The sequence below is a fragment of the Rhea americana genome, unplaced genomic scaffold (genome assembly GCF_003343005.1).
Source record: "Rhea americana isolate MKP2758 unplaced genomic scaffold, rheAme1 scaffold_259, whole genome shotgun sequence".
Classification (NCBI taxonomy): Eukaryota; Metazoa; Chordata; class Aves; order Rheiformes; family Rheidae; genus Rhea; species Rhea americana.
The window spans coordinates 898,408-910,861 of NW_028186378.1; the positions used below are offsets into that span (position 1 = coordinate 898,408).

At 41.0% G+C, this 12,454-nt stretch overlaps 1 protein-coding gene across 5 annotated transcripts in view; it reads right to left on the reverse strand.

The window, feature by feature from the left end:
- The window catches only part of AGAP1 (ArfGAP with GTPase domain, ankyrin repeat and PH domain 1), a 384,866-nt gene that overhangs the window by 177,456 nt on the left and 194,956 nt on the right, over positions 1–12,454 (reverse strand). For 4 of the 5 annotated variants that reach the window (XM_085307476.1, XM_085307475.1, XM_085307473.1 and 1 more), the window contains exons 8-9: positions 11,402–11,557; positions 6,827–6,919 (exon numbers count right to left, since the gene is read on the reverse strand). In XM_085307476.1, coding sequence (XP_085163602.1) covers positions 6,827–6,919; positions 11,402–11,557 — 249 coding nt within the window. The remainder of the gene's footprint in view (positions 1–6,826; positions 6,920–11,401; positions 11,558–12,454) is intronic. The other variant, XM_085307474.1, reaches the window with a different exon arrangement.

Here is a 12,454-nt window from a genome sequence, read left to right on the forward strand (position 1 = left end):
TTTTTTTTTTTTTTTTTGCCAAATTTATCACCATCTTCTTTTATACAACTCAGGTGCACATTCTGAAGTTTCAATTTAGTTTACATCCATCTTAAGGAAAGATGGCAACACGTGCATGCAGGATCCAAATTCTTTGTGAAAAATCAAATCAGTGTTTCAGCTACAAAGTTCTGCCGTGGTATYTGCCAACAGAGTTCCACAGGGATCTTCGACATTACCTAAAAAATATTTGTCTTTCTAAATTCAGCATAGAAGAGAGAAAATAGCTAATCTCAAACTGGCAGGCAAAGAAGGTCATTTGAAATATCACCTAAAAGCTTTCGGAGTAAAGCCTGAATAAGATAATCAACTTTCTCCATTAATATAGCCATTTGCAAACTGATAGAAGTGAACGGATTTTGAAGTTCACCTTTGCAAGTCATGGATGGCAAACTCTTCACTGTGTCGTTGGTGCAATGCTAAGCGCTAGAACATTTATTTTTTCAGCCACACTTCAAGTTTGCTATTCCGAGACAGCAAACTCGGGGGCTGTGCGGGAATTTGGAAGCACTAGGTGTGTAGCCTTTCCTGGCGTAAGCAAAGGCTTCGGGTGTCATCTCAACATCTATTTTGACCAAAGCTCCAGCATTACAATTTTGGGTAAAAGAACACTCAAGGTTACATAGTTCAGCTGTATAATAATACGAGCATCTGTGATTAAGTGCAAATGCCAAATACAAGAATCCCTGAAAGCAAAAAGTCAAGGCCAGCTCTTACGTATTTATTTACACTCTAATCTAGAGGGGTGGTGGGGAAGGAGAGAGAGGAGAGGGAAAAAAAAAAAAAAAAGGAAAGCGCACACAGCTGCCATCCCCAAAACAGACCTCCCATCTGCCACCCACGATTTGCATGTCACCTTCTCCAGGCTCATTTGTACTTCATTAACTGCCATTGACTTAACAAGATTTATGCAAATGACACCATAGGAGCTCGCTAACTCCCACTGCAATCAAGTGATTATGTATGTACAATTCTCCACAGCAATGAAAAATTAATACATGACAAGCCCACTCACCGCTGAGCGGAGCTTCTTGCTTTTATTTTTCTTGTTGTTGTTTTTTTTTTATTATTATTGTTGGAATATGCCCTCCTGATAAAGATTCAGTAAGCCCTCAAAAAAGAAAAGCCATCTTTCCAAAGCGCTGAAACAANAAAAAAAAAAGTGGGGGTAGAAAATACGTCACCCTAAAACCTATAGCCTAAGGTAAGCTTAATACGTACTTGAAAATATTCACCCAGGCTGCCAGGGAACAAGCCTTCATTTGCGGAAGAAATGGTTTTGAACAGAGGATATTCCAGCTCGGCGAAGCCATTCACGGTAACTTTGTTTCAGCTGTAGCATTGGAAGAACTAAGACAATGGCACAAATATTTCTAGTGTAAGCGCCTCTTTCTCAGAAATACAGAGCTTTTTATAGATTTTAACTTTGGGCCAGTATCATCCTGGACATTTTGGGACTCTGCTTGTATCAGTGGAGAGAATTAAAACAGCCTATGAGCAAGGTTGCAAAAAAATTCCCAGCAATTATGTTGAAAAACAATCATTTTGGAGTTAGATCGTAACATACCAATGAAGTAAAAGTGAGGAATCTCCACACAGTCTCTTATAAAATCTCCCAAAAGTTGAAAGATATTAAACACACAATCTTAGCATTTTAGGATGTAATTCCCCACCACCACCACCCCTTTTTGGAAAATTACAGCATTAACAATTACCAAAAGACACTGAAAGCACAGAATTTTAAGGCATGCTGATGCACCTAAATAGCAAGGGGAAAGCTAGCTTCTCATTTTATAGTGGGTTTTTCAGTTTCTTGAGAAAATGGACTTCTTGAAAGTTCACACACCTGCGAGGGGTTTGGCAAAAGCAAGCCCAGATGTGTTAAAAACATACTTAGGCAGCATTGCTTGTGTTCTGCRTTTCTGCTGGGAATAAGGTTGCTCAGGACAGCTTTAAAATGGCTTCGGTTAATAAAACCATACTTAGCGCTGTAGTGAAAAGTGATTTTTAACATTTAGAAAGGACACAGAAAATAAGATTAAGCCTGTCAAATCAGAGTGTTTCCAGTTAAAAAAAGCCATGAAGGAGCACGGTATTTCCTTACAAGGACAATTTCCCTAAGCATATTTCCCACCAAACTATCTGGAATCTGGGGAGAAAATATAGGAATTAAGGACCATGGTACAACTCAGCTTCTTTTGACCAAAAGACCCACCGAACACCTGCGCAGACTGCTCCCAAGGACACACTGCCACCGCTTCTGTGCTGCTGACGGATTCTCAGGCTAAATCAGCTTCAGCCAAAGTCTTTCTGTCGGTTCCCCTTAGCATGCCTTCTAGCACTGGAAGGAACATTGTCATCAAAAAAGGACGTTTCCAATCTCCAACTAACATATTTTTACATTGAGAAACACCATTTCTGATTTTTGGCAGACTTCACGGGACAAGAATCACCTATGTACAGCAGGAATACACTGGATATCTAAACCACTGATTTTAACACCTGAACGATAAGACTTTCTCTCTGTTATTTTTTTTTTTTTTTAATTATCTTTCACAAGTAGCATTTGGTCAACTGAACAAGTAGCATTTGGTCAAATTCACAGTATTAGACCCTAAATTTCCTATGGGAGCTCGCTTCCCCCACCCCAGTAAACCTGCTAATAAGTTCCACTGCACAACCGGCACCACTGACGCACTGATCTGCATCTACGAGCTTGCATTTATGCAAGAAGAGGTCTCTTCTAGCCTTGTGCCAGCAGGACAGCCTGGCCAACAGTTCTTAGGGAGCATTACTGAGATATAAACACTGTAAGAACCTACAAAGAATCAAAGAAAATACTGACAACAGATAGTAAAAAGGCCGAGTCACTACATGCCTTTAAAGATGTCCCAAAGGCAGAGTAAAAGAGTAAGTGCACGAAGAACAACCCCRCAGTGACAAGACCTTTCCCAGCCCTGGATATGACACTTGGTTCTGTCATGGGCTAGGGCTGCAAGGTGACTTCTGGGCTAATAGGAGGACAGGCATTGGAAATCAGGAGGCTGAAAAGCTAAGAAGGAGAGGGAAAAAAAATCTTTAAAGATAATGAAATAGCTCTACCGCAGCAAGATTGTGAATACCGCAATCTGCACTGAACTTCCTGAGAACAGATTTCTCTTTCTGGCCCAGCAACCATTTATTTGCTACCGAAAAATGGAAGAGGTTTGCTATTGAAAAAACACTGCCCCCACAAGCATACTAACATGATAGATTATTAAAACTTTTAGGTCAGAAAGATCCTTCTCACATCTGTCTTATTCACCATAAAACCCTAAAATGCAGAGAGGCACCCTACAGGAATTCCTACCGTTTCAGTGATGTCTCCAAATGTTTTGCACCAGTGGAGCCCACCAAGATGACAAGCAGGCTGGCAATGCAACACAATACCACCAGAGCCCGAAATCTGCTGTTAAGAGCTGCCCTGAACAGTCTGGCAGACAGCTAGCTTTCCCTGCCCAATGTTCAGGGCAGCTCTGCAGCAAAGGACCCGGCAGTGCTGCTGGACAACAAGTTGACGGCGAGGCAGCAATGTGCCCTTGCGGCCAGGAAGGCCAATGCTATGCTGGGCTGCGTCAGGAAGCGTGCTGCCAGCAGGTCGACGGAAGAGATCCTGCCGCTCTGCTCGGCCCTGCTGAGGCCACATCTCGAGTACTGCGTCCGGTGCCGGGCTCCCCAGTACGAGAGAGACMYGGAGCTACTGGAGAGAGTCCAGCGTCGGGCTACCAAGATGCTCAGAGGACTGGAGCATCTGCCCTCTGAGGAACGGCTGCGAGAGCTGGGCCTCTTTAGCCTGGAGAAGACAAGACTGAGAGGGGAACCCTATCAATGTGCCYAAGTATCTGAAGGGAGGGTGTCAAGGGGATGGGGGCTCAACTCTTTTCGGTAGTCCCGTGCCAAAGGACTAGAGGCAAYGGGCACAACCTGAAACCACGGGAAGTGCCGCCTGAAGACGGGGAGGAATGTCTTCACTCTCACAGTGACAGGGCACTGGAACCGCTTGCCCAGAGAGGTTGTGGGGGTCTTCTTCTATGGAGACGGTCAAAACCCGCCKGGCTGCAACCCTGTCTAACATGCTCTAGGTGACCTGCTTGAGCAGGGAGGTCGCACTAGATGATCTCCAGAGGGCCCTGCCAACCTTACCGATTCTATGATTCTCCCACGGCAAGAGTTTGATGCTGGCTTGAAAAAATACAGCTGGTAATCAAAGACAACTTTAAACTAGTATATATTTTTATATTGTAGAGAAACATTCTCAGTGTGAATGCACATTGCATTTCCATTTGCAATTAAACATTTCCAGTTAAAAAAAATAAAAGATAAATGCTGCTTCCATTTTACAACAGAAAAATAACTAAAGTAGGTGAGCAGGTCAAAGCAGCAGTCAATTGAGAACATATTAAAAAAAACCCAAAAAGCTGCGTATCTAAGCATAAATTTCTCTTCTCTCCCTCGTTTGTTAGGCAAAAAGTTATAGGAGAATTATATGCACTGCTATAAACTAGGGTATTTGGCAAATATCAGCTTCTTTTAGACCTGCGTGTATTATCATGTTCCCTTCCATCTCCTTCCCAGCATTCAGTAACACCAAGGAAGAAAAAAGTAGCTTCATCACATCCAACACTCATTTTCCCTGGGCCAGAAGCATTAAGTTATTTGCTTTTGTCTATTTTATGCGGCATCTTTTTGCAATTGAAGACAGCACTACTTCTACTTCGTCTTATCTTGTTTCAACGGCTAGATGATGACGGTCTTCTGATCTTTACTGAAAACTATAAACTAGAAAAACTTTGAGCTCCAACATTCATTCTCTTAATGCACAAATATGGTGCAAAATACTACTGATAGCAGCAGTCCTACAACCCTGCAGACCACTCGACCTCCCCTCTTCCAGCTGCCCAATGAATAGGATACAGCTGCCAACTAAAGACCTTCTCCAATAGTTTTTGAGGATTGCTCATACTTGGCAGAAGGCAATTTCTGCAATTGGGATTAAGAATAAAAGTACAGCTTCCCAAAAGACTGATCTTACTCAAAGGACAGACGAAAGTATACTATGTATTCTTTGCAGTAGGCAAAGTAGGGGATCCAAGGAGAATTTTTCAATATAGAAATTCAGGGTGACCGTAGCGGGTATCTTATTCCAACCTGGCAGCGCACACTTACTCTTCGGAAAGCATCAGTCTCAAGACAGGCTTTCTACAGGTGCATTTTTAACCAAAATCATTTCATACAACAGAACTGTAGAAGAGAACAGTACATAGGTTTTGAACCAATAGCGAAAAGTGCATTCCTCATTTTTTCCACTTGCATTTGCATTCACAGGCACTTTCGTTTAATTAGCATTACACCCCCTCCCACTCMCTCCCTCCCCAAAAAACTCTAGCCAGCCTAATCCATCTCACACCATACAAAAGCTGGAGAAAAAAATTGCAGCTTGTTTTGAAATCTCCTCTCCTGAGCACAGTGCCAAACACATTGCTCAGCTAGGTTCAAACCACTATTCTAAATCACAGTGTTTGATTAAAATTTGCCTACTACTGATTCACAGAGATGACAGCAGTTTTGCTCTCTGAGGGTGCAAAAAAAAAAAAAAAAAAAAAAAAAAAAATCCTCCCTCAACAGCAAAGCAGGAGAACCAGGGCTACCTGACAAGATGAGGCAGGGACCGAGGAAAGATTGAGAAGCAACCAAGGAGATAGCAAGAGTCTCACCGGAAGGTAGGAAAGCACCCAAAAACCCTCAAAACACTTAGGGAGTAAGAAAATAAGCTGCTTTCACCTAGCTTTTATGCCATCTACAGCACAGTAGCTCACCAGAACGCAAACACTTGCAAACACTGTTATAAGAACTATTTGTGAAGCATCCCATACAAATGCTCAGCCCAGTGCTCTTCACGGCACCAGTTCAGTATAATTTAATTTGAAAAAGCAAATCATCTCATTCACCCAAATACTTTGCATTAGATTGCAGTATCGCTTTTGCCTTTTACAAAGGAGTGCTGGCAGCAACAATTTAGCATCCAGTTTCCGGGCTAATGAAAGTGCATCTCGGCTAGTAAAACAGACCAAAACAAATCCTTGAATTCAAGTCCTGTTGTGTAATGAGGAAGTTTAATTAAGGCCACACATTACAGCTGTAAATGTTCTCTTATATAATAAGGTCTAAATGAAACTGAACCTAATCAAAGTTACAATTCCTTCATTAGCAAATTACAAACAAGAGCRCACAGCTGACACACCGGCTATGATTATCACAACTAATTGCCTCGTTGTTGCAAACCAGCCTGAAACTGTGTTCAGATGTCCGTCTGCGGTAGCAAATTAGGGCCACATCAGGCTATTTCTGCGATCACAAGGGGCTCTTGTACAGCGATCTGATTTACCCCTGTCGACTGGCAGCAACCGGCCCAATCAAAGCACTCTCTACAAAGGCAGGCTTTGAAGCCAGCGCAGCCTGGAAACGCGCTCCATATGCAGGCCGGCAGACTGCACTTCATTAGGCCTGTTGTCACATTTTCCCTCTTCTTATTCTAATGATCCTATTTTAATACACATAGGAACCTCTCCTAATTGATGTCAAGTGAGTGACTTCCACATTCATCACCAGAGCACATCAAACAAATCTGGGCACACAGGCCCAGCACCAGCGTGCCTGAGACCTGAGGTGCGCCTCCGACTATGGAAAGCAAAAAAAATATATATATCTATATGTGTATATATATCTACGTATATCTATTTCAGCATACCTGTTTAATTGGGATCGCACGACCGCTTCCAATGCTGTCTGTTCTGCTCTCCAGGATCTTCTTCTCTTTGTCTGGGTCACTCCCTTTTCGAGACTGCAGAGCAAAAAGAAAGTTTGTGTGCCGTTAAATATGGCAGTTAGCATAACAGATGCTTCCCTCCCCCCCAAAGCAATTAAAAAGGGACATTTTGACACAGTAACGTAGATCTGGGAGGGATGGGAGGAATCTACAGAAGTACACAACTGTCTCAAAATCTGAATTCTAAAACACCACCTCTGGTCTTTCGCCATCCACTTGTTTAAAAGGGCATTTAGTTTTAAGGAGTTGCAGTGGCTCCGAAGAAGAGGAAAGGTTCATCAAGGAAACCCGATACCTACCTGTATACAYTCAAATACGGCCTGTCTCGCATCCAGTGTGAATTGATGCCGCCTTGATCACACGAATTAATTTCTTTTTTTTTCATACTACTTTTAGATCATTAGAAAGCGTGAGCTTCAAGAATTGGGCAGTGACTGATGCGGAAGAAAAGTTACCTGAACACAATTTTAAAACGGCATAGGGAAAATCGATTCAATGCTTAAAACCTCAATTGCCTCCACGCAGTACTTGCTAAAGCGAGAGCTCCCTTCGGAGCACGGCTTTCTTCAGGGCCTTATAAAGTTATACTGGAATTTTAAGATGATGTTTAGATTCTGGTCCATTACTGCGAAAGAAGGCACAAGCGTAATGATTTTGACAGATTTATTTTATTATGAAAAAAGGATCTGAGAGTCATCCTCCTTAATAACCCAACTGACAAGTGACAACTTCACTCCATTACTTTTCAATAGGAACATTACTCGCACAGTATTGAAAACGGGGAAACGTTTTCACGTGCTTTTCAAACGCCGGATGATATATGAAACGAATACATTTGCGACAGCCAGCGCCACAACAGAAAGCTGATGAAAACCACAGCATTTTGATTTCCAGAGCAGCTTAAAGAGATATTTGAAAGACACCAAAATTAGGAGTAAGATTAAAATCCCAGCCCTGCCATTCCCAGATTGTACCGTTTGGCAGCCAAAAGGTTGGAAGGAATAAAATTGCCCAGAGCAGTTTCCTTCGGAGGCGAGGGAAGGGAAGGGGAGGAAAAACCCCACCAAGGAGGACTTCACGTAACACCATTCTCAGCAACACATTTACCCAGCAGGGAACCTGCGCTTTTCCCGGYTCCGCCGGGAGTAGGCTCCTATCACTAGTTACTATGGTTAGGGGCAATGGAATGACATGCCAGGGAATTAAACAAAGAATAAATGAAAGCAAGCAAAACAAGTGGGAGGGATGAAATCCAGCGTTCGAGATAACTATTGTTCCTCTTCCTTCAAGACAGATTTCAGAATCTGAAAGTGCCACTTCCCAATAATAAAACGCAAAACAAAGCTTCAATGGGGCGAAGCGGCTGGAAGTGACAGATTTTAAAGAAACTCAATGAAGGTAGCCAACTCTTTGGGAGGGAAGTTGTCAACTTGAATGTTTCTTTCTATTTGACTTTTTTTTTTTAAAAAAAAAAAGAAAAGATCCCATCTCTGAAAAGCAAACTAAATATCTATGCGCTGATTAAAAAAGATTCACATGTTCCATTCCATAAAAGTAACTGCATCAGGAAATAATACATTGCACATAGAAAGGAAATAACTATAGACAAAACGTTGTCAAGTGCTGACAATATAGAAACCTAGGAACATGCTAGGTAAATTGTTATAGCTGCCTGCAATCACAGAATACATGATTTTTTCAAGGGGAGAATTCTCCCAGGCTCTACCGTTTATAAAAGCAAGTTGCAGACAACAAGGCGAACAGGAGAGTTGAGGCATGACCAGACCCCAGTACCAAAAGGTCAGACAACCCAAAGGTAAGAATGCCGAACCTCTAATAGCAGATCCTGAGATAGGAAAGACTGAGATAGAGTGGTCATTTTAACAAAACAAAAGACAAGCCATTCTTGCAATTTTAAAAGCATGTAAAATAGATAATGTTGGATGTAAGATGGGAGATGCATCTTACTGAACCAGCAGTTTATGTAATTGGCAAGTAGTTACAGTTATTTCTTTAGTGAAGTTTACCTCATTTGCATCTTAAATCCTCATCTTGGCTATACACTATTATTTAGTTCTTCCTGTTACCAGCAGGCATAAAACACAGGACATTTACCCTCCTGCTTTATTTCTTGATTTATTTTATCACCAAAGCAGAAAGTCAGCTATTGCAACAATTACTTGACAGAAAATATTCATAGCCAGTGAAATCATCAAGATCAGATACTACACGCAATGCACTTAAACATTAACATGGCTGAAATTCCCAACCSTATTCCAACTCACATACTGTGACAGATTTAAGGCAATTGCATCTATTTGCTACTTAACCCAGTTTTCTTCCAAAACAAGAAAACCTTCATAAAGGAAACTAAACCTATCCCCTGTTCTAGGTAACAAGGATCAATTTGCAATCAAACAGAAATTTAGGCGATAGATGCAAGCAACAGCTTAGGAAACAAGCAGAGCAAAAAGCCCCAGAGCTGCACAATAAAATATTTTCAGTTTCTATCTCTGTGCATAACTACCTGTAACCAGAAGTACAGGACATCTATTCGTTCAGCTGCAGAACTCCAGGTTACAACCTAGCTGACATGGCACGAAATCTGTGTTATAGCAACGTTGGTGCCGAATACCATGTAATGCATGCGCTGAAGTAACTGAACAAACAACATTCAATACGCCCAGATCTTAACAGACAACATTAATTCACAAAAGGCAAAAATTATTATTATTTTTAATAACCATGGCACTTATTTTTGCCCCTATTTTTCCCCAGATATTAGGCATGAAGACAACTGTCAACACTTTCTCAGGTAAGCATATCCACTTCTCACACTAAGCTATTAATTTTCGTAAACCATAGCTTTAGTCCATTTGTTTATAGCAGATAGAGCTGCCTTAAAAGCCTTCTCAAACCTTTTCCTCAGTTGTGGATGCGTATATTTCTCCTCATTCACTTTCTCAAATTTGCACCTTCTCAAATTTAAAACATCTCCAGTTTTCCAAACGTCACCTACACCTAAACAGCCCTCACTGCATTTTACTGAAGACAAAAAACGGTTGGCAAATGCTTCTGAGAAGCTGTAGCAGTTCTTGGCTCTGACTATTTCCAAATTTATTACTCTGCTTTCAGTTTCTAGGATGACACTGACATCTAGTGGAGTTAATAACCCACGAGTATTCCCAAACAGGGACAAGTATTCCCATAAATAGGGAGGCAGAAAAGAAAACCCATGCAACCCCTATGAAATGTCAGCACCAGATCTTGACAAGCTTTCAGATACCACTCATTTTTGCATGCTTTGGTGTTAAAATTAAAGACAAATGTGTTATTTTAATTAATTTGTAGGAGCTTTAYGAGCTGTAACTTATCAAAATATCGTTCACAAGATAGGCAGATGAGACACGATATGTGAAATGCTGCACTGTCACACCAGACTCCAAAACCATGATGAACTTCGTTATTTGCTAAAGGCTTAGAGATCAAATTTTGTTTAGGTTACAAGGAAATGGTCTCACTAGTTTTGTAAATGGTTGCCTGAATACAGCCAGTAAGCAAACTGCCTCTGGGAAGTGGACATGACATCACCTTTGGAATATAAAATATTTCTTATGATGACAGAGAAGATCTGGCTTCCTAAATGTGGCTAACACAGCCACAGCTGCAAAAGAACACAGGTGCAAACTCAAAGGAATTCTGTGTTTGTTATAAGCATGTTAAAATAGTGGCAAAAAATTGCTTTCAGCACTACAGCTATACACACAATAGTTTTGCTACACAAAACTTTTGGTAAAATTGCTAAAAGCAGCAAATCATCACTCAAGGCTTTATTCAGGTTTCCAAACTACATGTGCATAACCTGCCACGGGGGGCCAGTCAAGCTATTAAATACGTTTTCTGGTTTCTCAATGAAGCCAAAACCAGACAAGTTTGAAACAAGCAGTCGTTTTAATCTCTGTCACATCTTTTGGTGCTGGAAAAGAGAAGTGAACTGACACTGTAGAGTAATAAAACTAGCAAGTAGCTACATTTTCTAGTACTGCACAGAATTTCTCTGGAAAAAACAGGTTGAGACCTCCCTATAAACTCCCAATACTTTATTAAAGCAGCTCAGGGCAGCTGTATTCTTTAGTACAACGTCCAGTTCGGGGAGTAGTAGCCCAGCTTTCTCATTGATCATTGGAAGAGGGAAGGCTGCCGAAGCACAGAACCTAGACAGCCCTGTGAGTTCAAGTCAAGTGCTCCAGAACTCAACCACGAATTCATCTGTTTCACTGAAATTCCCAGTAAGAAAACTGCATTTAGGCTCTGGTTAAGTCCTCAGATATAAGAGCCCCAGGGTAATTCTAAGATGCTTTCATTTTCAAACCTGCAGATCCATCTCAAYGCTTCTGTTTGGATTAGACCAGCTCAACTTAGCAGGGAGGAAGTTCAGTCCTTCATCACCAACCACTACTTAAAATACAGCAACAYTGTCTTCCTTGGCTCACTCACCGTGAAAAGGTTGGATCGGCGCTTGGACTGTTTACGGACAGGTGTTGGTGTGTTGGCAGTGGGAGGAACATCAATCCGTAGCTCCTTCTGGCTGGTGCTTGGAGTTGATGGGACAGAGGAGGAATAATCACTTAAACTCCCTCCTCCATTACTGGTCTGCAAGGATTAAAGTTAGTTTTAAAAAGTGATACACTGCTTGCAAGAAATTACAATGCACAGCTGTATCTTATTTAGTCCTGATATCCAAGATTAGCAACCTCGGCTCAGGAAAATAGCAGGCCTACCCTACTGCCACTTTTCCAYACATTTCCTTTCCAAGCCTTGGAAATGCATACATTTTTTGCTGCCATTATTTTTGAAAAAAATAGATATTTTTGTTTATACGGCAGGCACATTTTCATTCTACACAGTATAACCTTAACGGGATAAACAGACTTTCATCTGTTTTATTAGCAGCATAAGCAAAACATGAAAAGGCTGTAAATTATACTTTTCCATTTCAAAATGGAATATACCAAATTCTGCCTCAACCGTAAAAAATATCTACTGCTATGTAACTTTATAGTTGGACTTAATCTAGACTGGACCTGTCTAGAGACATCAAATCACAGAGAACTAATCATGAAAATGAAAATAGTTCAATGTTGTAAAACAGCTACCATAATGATAGATGGTTCCTAACAAATGTACTGAAGGCATGAAAACCACAGGTAGAGGAATACAAAACTTTTAAGGAAGCCATTCTAATTCGATGAGAGCAGCCAAAAAAGTGAAGCTACAAAGTCTCACAAGGAGTAAATTATAATCACCRAGTAAATGTAATTAAAAAAATTAATGAAATGATGCAGCAACTAACAGCAGGAAGTTGAGGGTATCAGACAGAAAGGACCAAAATGTGACTACTAGAAAAGCTTTATTTTGTTTTATAATAGATAATATAACCAAGTATTAAAAAACTCCATTTAAAAGGGATGTGAAAAGACCTTGGAGAGAAAAAAAAGTAATGCTTTTTCCCTATAAGATACAACACATCCTTTGAGGGGGATGTATTTG